Source organism: Silurus aristotelis (genome assembly GCF_946808225.1).
Source record: "Silurus aristotelis genome assembly, chromosome: 5".
In the NCBI taxonomy this organism is placed as follows: Eukaryota; Metazoa; Chordata; class Actinopteri; order Siluriformes; family Siluridae; genus Silurus; species Silurus aristotelis.
This window is the reverse complement of record NC_139578.1, coordinates 11,008,339-11,018,682: the sequence shown is the minus strand read 5'-3', so window position 1 is coordinate 11,018,682 and position 10,344 is coordinate 11,008,339. Positions and strand designations below refer to the sequence as shown.

At 39.6% G+C, this 10,344-nt stretch overlaps 1 protein-coding gene across 1 annotated transcript; it reads left to right on the top strand.

Moving 5' to 3' along the window:
- The first annotated feature begins 95 nt into the window (after positions 1-95).
- Positions 96-9,108, top strand: ggh (gamma-glutamyl hydrolase (conjugase, folylpolygammaglutamyl hydrolase)). The gene is made up of 9 exons (XM_083542219.1): positions 96-302; positions 384-492; positions 4,924-4,974; positions 5,061-5,145; positions 6,104-6,242; positions 8,178-8,284; positions 8,410-8,500; positions 8,588-8,722; positions 8,872-9,108. Exons 1-9 carry the CDS (start codon positions 197-199, stop codon positions 8,991-8,993), a joined length of 945 nt encoding a protein of 314 aa, XP_083398345.1. The 5' UTR covers positions 96-196; the 3' UTR covers positions 8,994-9,108.
- The last annotated feature ends 1,236 nt before the right edge of the window (positions 9,109-10,344 follow it).

Here is a 10,344-nt window from a genome sequence, read left to right as displayed (position 1 = left end):
ACTCCCAACCTTTGGAGTCAGTTCCTCACAACACTGCTTCCTCTGATTGGTTGTCGGGAGAACCAATTAGAATCAAGCTCGGCTATTTTGTGTGTCACGTGGACCAGTGGCCCCAACGTCACAGGCCCCTAAAACGTGACAATGTTTTATTTATGTATGTAAAGCTGAAGTGATCCAGAGCCGGACGCGAGCCAACATGATCCACATTTGCGTCGCGTCTTTCTCATTCCTTATCCCACTTACTTTACTTTATTCTGCTGTTATTTCAGACGCACAGAAACTGAACGACCGTCCCATAATAGGTAAGCTGAGCAGTTCTGGACTTCCTCCTGTTCCTTTAATGCTTAGGGATTAACTGGTATTGTCTTGATCTCTCCGTGAAGGTGTCCTAGCGCAGGAAGTGTACTCTCCCTCACCTGGGAAAAACTCCTACATTGCAGCCTCCTACGTCAAGTACCTGGAGTCTGCAGGGGCTCGAGTGGTCCCTGTGATGTAAGTTCAAGTGTGCTATTAATAATGTGTCAAAATATTGTATTTTAAAAGATGGATTTGGGATTTGGTTGTTGCTGCATGTCTCACGTTTTTGTTTTAAGTTGTTGCTTGGAACAAGTTGGTCAAATGTTTTGGTTGTATAACATCCAGTAACGTTTAACTCGTGCCTTTGTGTTGAGTCGTCTCAAAGAGTCGACTCATTTTTCTAATGAACTCGAATGAGCATCGCAGAAGCTCTGAAATTTGTGTACAGGAAACACAATTGAGTGGTTTCCCTCTCGACCCTTTTGGGAATAAAAACAGTAGGAGTAAGACAGAGTACATGTGTGTGAATGAGAGGGAGGGCAGTGGAGTGATGCGGTTGCAGGGAGAAGAGGTGGAGAAGGTGGAGGAGTTCAGGTACCTGGGGGTCAACAGTGCACAGCAATGGAGAGTGTGTTAGAGAAGTGAAGAAAAGAGTGCAGGCAGGGTGGAGTGGGTGGAGAAGAGTGATAGCAGGAGTGATTTGTGATAGAATAGTATCTGTAAGAGTGAAAGGGAAAGTTTATAGGACTGTGGTGAGACCTGAGATGTTGTATGGTTTAGAGACAGTGGCATTGAGTAAAAGACAGGAGGTGGAGCAGGAGGTAGCAGAGCTGAAGATGTTGAGATTTTTGTTGAGAGTGACGAGAATGGACAAGATTAGAAACGAGTTTATTAGAGGGACAGCACATGTAGGACGTTTTGGAGACAAGGTGAGGGAGGCGCGATTTAGATGGTTTGGACATGTGCAGAGGAGGGACATGGGGTATATCGGTAGGAGAATGCTGAGGATGGAGCCACCAGGAAGGAGGAAAATTAAAGAGGAGGTTTATGGATGTGAGGGAAGACATGCCGGTAGTTGGTTTGAAAGAGGCAGATGTAAAGGACAGGGGGGTATAGCTCTGGCTTTGTGAATATAAAATGTACCCAGGAGACAAAGTTATAAAACAGTATAATCAAAACAAACATCCTTTAAGTGAAAATCTGCTAAAAAAAAAAAAAAAAAAAGCTTCTGTTAGTTAGATTTTTATTTAATTTTTTACGACAATGGAAGAGTAGCAACCTCTCGACTCTTCTAGTCTGAGTTGTTCGCTCTTTTATCACTTGCCTCCCATAGACGCTACAAAATGCAATAGATCAGGTTTTTTATCAGGTCTCTAATCCGAATCTTGACAATATTGTTACAATAATTATTATGGAAGTCACGTGACAAAAGAACTAACGACTCGGACCAGAAGATATAAGAGGTGAGTTCTCTTTCATATGTTTTCATTCTTGTTCTCCTCTTGTAATCCTTTTGGAAGCTATCCTCAGCAGATCCTTGTAGTAGTGGTACGTTGCCAAACACAGCTGCGTCTTTTGGAGGAAATGTTCACTGTTACGGTGAATATGTTTCTTCTGCTGCCCTGATTTTCTCGAGCAGTTACAGCTCCTTTCTCCCAATTATTCCCTCACGTTAAGTGGGGTAAAGAAGATTAATTGTTGTAAGACCCGATATCAAGAAGCACACTGTGATGATCTTGTTAATGTCCCTGTGTTTGCATCTCTTTTATGGCGATTGCGAGCCCATCCAGTCGCACGGCACAGGGAAAAGATCCCTCTCGTCCGTGTGTATGCGGTCTATGATTTCATCTGTTTGGGAGTTAGACACGCACAGGTTGTGCTCACTAATCCCGAGTGCTGCCCGCACTGCTCTCAGGTCCCGTTAAGGGTTTTGGCGTGGCGAGTGGGCCACGAAGAAAGATGATGAGGTTGCTCGTCTTTCAGAGGAGGATTTGGAGGAAGACGAAGAGGATGCTATCCTCCCTTCTAATCTTTCTTGTAGGGGAGCTGAACCTCATTAAGATGTTTAGGAGAGCAGCTACCAAGCTCTCTATTGAGTGACAATCTCAGCAAGAGCACCAGGGCGCAGAGAGGGATTTATATGATGGGTAGAGGCTCCATCATCTGGTACTTTCCCAGTTAAGCAGCTGATACCAGCTTGTGTCGCAGAAATCACCCGTGGCCAAACGTACCGCTTTACGCATTTTCTCCATTTGAGTCTAATCGTACCAACTCTAAAAAGAGTAAAAGAATGCGCTCACTCAGTAATACAAATCATTCCCATTTGGCCAGGGAAATTGTGGCTGACGGAGATGATCCAGCTCCTGCACGATCGGCCCTGGCCTCTCCCGTTGTACAGGGATCTCCACTCACAAGCGTGCAGAGAGATTTTTCACCTGGCCCTGGACAAAGTGCCTTTTTGTGCCTGACCTGTGAGAGGTTGAATGTAAGTTGCAGGTTTCCCTCCTGAGGGTGATTGAAATGATTAAAAAATGCGAGAGAAGCTTTGATGAGCTCTGCATATGCTGGCAAATGGAGTATATTTGAGCTATGGTGCGCAGAAAAGCAGAATATCTCTTTTTACTCTTTGGTGGCAGAGGTGTTATGTTTTCTACAAGAACTTTTAGATAAGGGCAGAGCCATCTGGACGATTTATCTTGCTGTAATTTTTGCATACCATGTGCGGATTAAAAGGAATACTAGGTCAACACCCATTTGCGTGCAGGTTTATGAGGGCTGCATGGCATCTGAACAGGGTTTCAAAGCCGGTGATTCCACCGTGAGATCTCTCCGTGGTCCTCTCCGCTTTCTCTCAGCCTCCCTTTGAGTGGATAGATAGTATTCTAATAAAGCTCCTTTCGCTAGAGGTTGCTTTGGTATTGACCCTTTCGACCACGAAGCACGTTAGTGAACTTCATGCATAACTCCTGTTTGCAGTTTGATATGAATTTCTTGCGAGTAACTCTCAAAACTCCCTACAGTGAGCGAGTCAGCTTTCGCCTGTAGACAAGTGGATTTAATGGCTTTTTATTTGCCGCCCTTTTCCTCATTAGAAGAAGAGCGGCTTCATCGTTTGTGCCCTGTCTGGGTGTTGCATCACTATGTGGACAGGACGAAGGGATTGAGAAGGTGTAATCGGGTAAACCAGTTTCCTGTTAGTCCCTGTCCCACTGGTCAGGGTAAGCTATTATATCGGGTTATAATAGCATGGTTCCTAGTCCTCCAGAAGTACCCGAGGGGTGGCCACACCATGGGTGTTGTTTAAGGGCATTTCAATTCAAGACATTTGTGCGGCAGTGAGCTGGGCTTCGCCACACACTTTTGTCAGATTTTATAGGATGGATGTTATGGAACCTTCGATGGCTCTTAAAACCTAGTCACGTCTCTGTTCTCTTTAGTGAATAGTGAGGAGTTTGTGTTATTTTTGTCACACATCATGGAGCTGGTTCACACGCCTGCTTTGGACAGCATATCTGCAATACGGGAATTGTCTACATCCCATAGTGAGATATGAAACGGATGTTTGAAAGAGAAATTTAGGTAACCTTCGTAACCCCGGTTCTCCGATAACAGAGCCGATTTCCAAAGTGAGATACCTCACTCCTGTTATCAGAGAAGGTAACCTGAAGCTACTATGACCCTGTGACAGATATAGCGATATACAGTAAAAAACGGATGGATGGACTTAAATAGAAAGCCAGAGAATCAATTCTCCTTAAATATAATTCCAACCTGCGTGAAATCCTTCTGACATAAATACACATGTTGACCAAAGTCACATGAAGCTCACAGACCCCATTTTACTACAGGAATTAACTGTGCATTAGAATGTATCTAGAATAGAAAAAGCAGTTTACCTGCAAGTTTTTGTTGGTTTATATCCGATATACAGTGGTGTGAACAGTGTTCCTGATTTAATTTTATTTTTTTATTTTTTTTTTTGCATGTTTGGCACACTTTAATGTTTCAGATCATCAAACTAATTTAAACATTAGTAAAAGATAACACAAGTGAACACAACATGCAGTTTTTAAATGAAGGTTTTTATTACTGAGGTAAAACTAAATCCAAAACTACATGGCCCTGTGTGAAAAAGTGTTTGCCCCTAAACCTAATAACTGGTTGGGCCGCCCTCAGCAGCAACAACTGCAATCAAGCGCTTGTGATAACTTGCAATGAGTCTGTTACAGCGCTGTGGAGGAATTTTGGTCCACCCATCTATGCAGAATTGTTGTAATTTAGCCACATTGGAGGGTTTTCCAGCATGAACAGCTTTTTTAAGGTCATGCTACATCATCTCAATAGGATTCAGGAAATCAGGAAACACTTTTTCACACCAATGTACTTACACTGCTTTGTTGGTGGCCATCATGACTATGATGAGACAAATTAGTAAGTTATTTATTTGCCCTATTTTTGGCAAAAAAAAAGCACTAATCAGATGAACCCCATGTTGTGGTATGTAATATGTGATTGTAGGCAATATATAAATGATATATGCTATGGCAGAGAATATAAATAAATAATTATATTAAATACAATCATTGGGGATCAGAATGTAAACCACTCATTGTTTTGTGTGTGCAGGATTAATAGGACTGAAGAGGAATACACAATTCTCTTCAAATCTTTAAATGGGTGAGTGACTGAACCCCAGGTATAATCTCAATTCCCTATTATAACTTTGCATTATATTGTACAGATGCTTATTTCTTCCTATGTAGAATTCTTTTTCCAGGAGGTGAAGTCAGCATTTCATCTTCCGGTTATGCCAAAGCAGCAGCGATATTCTACAAACTTGCCCTGGAGGTAAGATAGTATCATAGTTGGATGGATAGGGACGTGCGTCTCCATAACTGTGGCCAATGCGATTCCCATCTCGCTGCATAGCCAACGATACGATACATTAAAGATGCATATTAAGCAGCTATCGACGCGATGCAATGTGATACGATTCACCCCATCACGATGCAGTGCGATTTCAAATACAATTTCGATTTGCAATACGACTTAATTGAAAAAATATGCTGCAATGCAATGCAATATACAGATAGTGAATTTTTATTTCTTTGGTTCAGACAAATCATAAATTTACTTAGGTGCCTTCAGACTTCTAATGCATGGCCCTTTCACAAACAGGCCTTTGTAGTGCAAAAAAGAAAAAGATTAAAACCTTTTGAAAATCTTTTAAAAAGCTAAAAAATTCTTTACCTGTTCTGTCTCCAGTAAGATGCAGCTCTACCTCTGCCATGTTAATCTATATTCTGACTCTCAGGACACGCCTCGTTCTCCATAGTGTTGTGATACAGTTTGGCGAGGAGAACTCAATCTACATATAGAATATTGGTCACAAATTATTGGTCATTTTCTAAATAATAGAAGTATAACGCATCTACTAATATACTGTATATATAAATAACTCTTTTTTTCTTTTCTTTTTTTTTCTTTCCCCAATGCAAATAAGTTTAAACATATGCATTGCGATTAATATTTTTGTAAAAACTTGTATCCTATGCACACTTTTTATTTTATTTAATTACAATCCCTATATGGAGGATGGTGATGGTGATTAATGCAAACATGGTCTCTATCATTTAGAGGACAGTTCAATGTTCATAAGTCGAGACATTGTGTTTTCTCAGTGTGAGCCGGTGAACTTGAGATGAAGACACCGCAAGCAAAATGTATTATTATTATTTAAAGTCAACTATGTTTTGTTCATCAACAATTAAGCAGAATGAAAGGTTTGATATTTGTGTGTTGATAGGCCAATCTGAAAGGTGATTATTTTCCTGTGTGGGGGACATGCTTGGGTTTGGAGGTGCTCACAGTGCTGACTAGTGGAAAGTCCTTGTTGTCCCCTACTAACACCACTGGTGTTTCGCTATCACTCAATTTTACAGAAGGTAAGTTTTTGGTTGTATAAATATATATATCTATATTTAATTCTCGTGTGTCCTTTGAATTACTGCTATTTCTTGATAATCAATGAAGCCAAGTAAGAAAACAAAAACAGTGATCGATGTAAAGCATTTCAGCTACATCATCTGTTGCTTTGTGAATAAATCATTGCATTAGCATGAATATATTTGGAGAGATGATCGCAGGCTGATCTTGAATTGTTCAGACGTTTGTACAGCACTGAGTGAGTAATAATTAGCCAAAACGAGCATAGTACAGAGTACAAGCGTTAACAATAAACCCATAAGCAGGCAACCACTTTGAGAGGTACTTTATATGACAGAAAGAAACATCAGTCAGCAGTTTCGGCCCCAAAATAAAAGAGCGTGTTTATATATTAACCACTTCAAACCTGAATTATGTTCCACGTTTTAGAAAAATATAAAAGTACCTTTTTCATATTCATAAGGCTTCTATAAAGGAACATAATATAAAACTCCTTATTTGCATTTTTTTTTTCATCATATAGAAAAATATATGGAAAATTGTTGGTCTGCACTTTTGTTTCTTCTCAAAATTACTAATTTGAACAGTATGACATTTTAACTTTAAGATAATTGTCACATTGGTCATTTTGTGTGTTTATGTTTCTGTGTTACACAAAGCAGTACTGCCCTTTGAACTTAACGCAGAAGACATGCGTTTTTTCCAGGGAAACCTGGCATTTGGCATCTTGTTGCTTCTTTTTCCCCCAACATAATTTAGCATGTGGTCCCTTGTATTTGTTTGAACTGGCCACCATTCCATTGTCCTACACTTTAGTCCAGGTACATCATACTGTATCATGTGAACTGGTACTGGCTGTGTTCGAATTGCTTGGCCTTGTTCTTTTTGAACCATGTGTCTTTCCATGACACATGCCCTTATTTTAATGTGTTCCTGTTTCCTTAGCAACAGATCATGTTTCAGGCCTTTTGTTGTGGATATGCCATATGATCCAGTGCTAAGATTTATAAAAGAAAAAAAAGGAAAAACAGTTAAAGGTGAAGGTGGGTTTTTTTTTTTTTGTTTTTTTTTTTTTTGTTTTTTACAACTTTTATGGAAAGTTAAATAAAAGGTTTTGGTTTTGGGACTTCACTTAGTGTTACACTGATAGATGTTTCAGTTTCTTGTAACATGCCAAGTAGCAACATTTCGTCTTGTTAATTATGGAATCAGGAGCAACATTGAAATGCTTTAAAAACAATGGCTTGTTGTTGGTAAAGAAATCAATAATTTTATTATTAAATAATTTGGTATAAGAGGAATTAAACACAGTGGAATGCTGTTAGGAAAATATACACTATTTCCAAAAGTATTGGGTCACCTGGTCATAAGTTTGTGATTTTTGAGCATTGGATTCCACATTTAGTCCCAATTTGCTCTTATAATTCCCTCCACTCTTCTGGGAAGATGTTTCACTAGATTCTGGAGTGTGCTTATGTTCATCAGTCACAAGGGTATTATGAAAGGCAGGTACTGATGTAGGTGAGAAGGCCTGTGGCGCAGTCAGCGTTCGAATTCATCCCAAAGGAGTTGAGTAGGGATCAGATCAGAGCTCTTTAGCAGGCCCCTTAAGATCTTTCTCTCCAAAGCATGTAAACCAGATCTTCAAGGAGCTCACTTTGTGTACAGGGGCATCACCATGCTGGAACAGGTTTTGGTGAATGCAATGTTTTATTATAGAGCATTTATACACGTCCTGTACAAATGAGTGCCTTTAGCTTTATGGTAGCAGTTTGGAAAAGAACCACATATAGCAGGAAAGATCAGGTGACTCAATTCTTTTGGGAATATAGTGTAGTTCAGGGAGGTACTGGCCCTTAGCTTTGTGCATCATTTATTTTTATTGGAACAATATGCCATGTGCTGTCCTGTTCCTTTTCTCACCTGTGATTTAGAATCCAAGGACAGCCGAATGTTCAAGGACTTCCCAGAGGACCTGATGACGTCACTTGCAAATGAAGCAATCACAGAGAACTCTCATCAGTGGAGTGTCACTACCGAGGTATTATTCTACTTGTGATGTTGCAATTTTTTCTTTCTAGCAAAGAGTTATTTCACGACCTCAGTAATAAAATGAGCAGTTCCTGGTATAGCGGTTACTACAGTGTTTGTGTCCCTCTGAAACAGGACTTCAATGGAGACGAGAACCTGAAAAAGTTTTACCGAATTCTGAGTACGAACACAGACGGACAGACAGAGTTTGCATCCACAATAGAAGGTGAGAATGTGAGCAATTTATCGATTCCCCTACTGTGATTTAATGAATGTATAAAGAATTTGTATATACTTTATTGTCTTTTTACAGCATATGATTTCCCAATTTATGGAACCCAGTGGCACCCTGAGAAAAATGCTTTCGAGTGGACGAAAGCGAACATCCCCCACTCGCCTGCCGCTATCAAGACCACTTTCTATATGGCCCAATTTTTGGTCAACGAAGGTATGAAACGATTTAAAGTACAGTACGTCATTGAAAAACGATTTCAATTACATACTTTAAAACAGTATATGGTCTTAATTGTGCAAATGTTTGAAAACAAAGCATGTTTGCAATAAGAGAACTTTTCTATTTCCTTCCCTGTTTTGCAGCGAAAAAAAGTCTTCATAAATTTCCGAGCCGAGATGAGGAGCAGAACGCTTTAATCTATAACTACCAGCCAACCTACACTGGATGGAAGTCTGCATTTGAACAGAAGTATTATTTCAATTAGGGTTTTGTCTTTTACTGATGATCTGTTTTAATTGTATATATCTTTGGAATCGTGTAAGAAGGCTTGGGCTCAGAGAATCTTGAATATTGCATTAAACATCTGCTGTCATTGTGTATTTCATTTCTAATCCGAATGTTTGTCAGCAAACCCATATATGAATAGACACCATTTTTATCATTTGGAATGAAAATTTTTGAAACAGGAATGAATAATCTTTTTTAAACCCTGACTAATGAGTGTGATTGCAACTCTCAGGCTTCTCAATAAAGCTTATGCAGAGCAGAGGTGGCAAAAGTACACACATCCTTTCTTAAGTAGAAGTACAGATACTCATGTTTTAAAATACTCGGGTAAAAGTTGAAGTACTGATTAAACTTTTTTACTTAAGTGAAAGTAAAGAAGTCTTGGCTCTGACATGTACTTAAGTAAAAAGTAGTTATTACTGCTACCTTTTTTTGCTGTTAACTGGACATCACTTCACATCACATCACATCACATTATGATAGATAGATAGATAGATAGATAGATAGATAGATAGATAGATAGATAGATAGATAGATAGATAGATAGATAGATGTGATAGATAGATGTGATAGATGTAATAGCCTAGTGGGTTAATGTCAGTATCCCCACAAGGATGAGTTTGATAGTTTGATTCCTGGTCGAGCTGGTTGCTGTGTTGGTAAAAAAAAAACTTCTGGACCTTGTCCCCTTGGATTAATTTCTTGATTTCTTGGTATTTAATGAAAGATAACTCCACCAAAAAAAGCAAAAAAAGGTCCTTAATATAGTCCATGCTGGTGATAAGGTTTCAAAGCCAGTCCTACATGCCTTCTTTCTTACTGCGCTGGCATTAAACAAAGTAGGAACCCTCCAAAAAGCAAACACGCTTTTTAGCAGCGGTCGCTCAGTGGTTTAAGGCTTGTGCCTCATCTAAACATGCTTTTCAGTCTGATCTCTTCCATGGTTCAGTGGGTTAAGGCTGGTGCCTCGCTGATGGTGAGGATCAGGGTTTGAATCCTGCTTTCTGCCTGCTAGTTGCAATGTAGGTTATGTTCCTGCTCCCTAACTCTTTCTTTAGTTTTATATTCTTGTGTTGATGGTTTAAAGATAGATAGACCTGCTCTAAACAACCTTCCTGGCCTGTCTTCCCTGATGGTTCAGTGGGTTAAATCATGTTTCTTGCTTTTGGTGGGGTTCAGGGTTTGAATCCTGCTTTCTGTCTGCCAGTCACGATCAGGATTCACTTCCTACATCTTTCTTTAGCGATATATTTTTGTTTTTAATGGGTTGAAAAGAAAGATAGACCTGCTCTAAATAAGCTTCCTAGCCTGTCCTCACCAATGGTTCA

What these genes read in the sequence shown, in the direction of transcription:
- ggh (XM_083542219.1), top strand. Translation starts at nt 197, where the DNA reads ATGATCCACATTTGCGTCGCGTCTTTCTCATTCCTTATCCCACTTACT. An exon ending in GCTCGAGTGGTCCCTGTGAT is followed by an intron (nt 493 to 4,923) that starts GTAAGTTCAAGT and finishes TTGTGTGTGCAG; the next exon opens with GATTAATAGGACTGAAGAGG. An exon ending in CCAATTTTTGGTCAACGAAG is followed by an intron (nt 8,723 to 8,871) that starts GTATGAAACGAT and finishes CCTGTTTTGCAG; the next exon opens with CGAAAAAAAGTCTTCATAAA.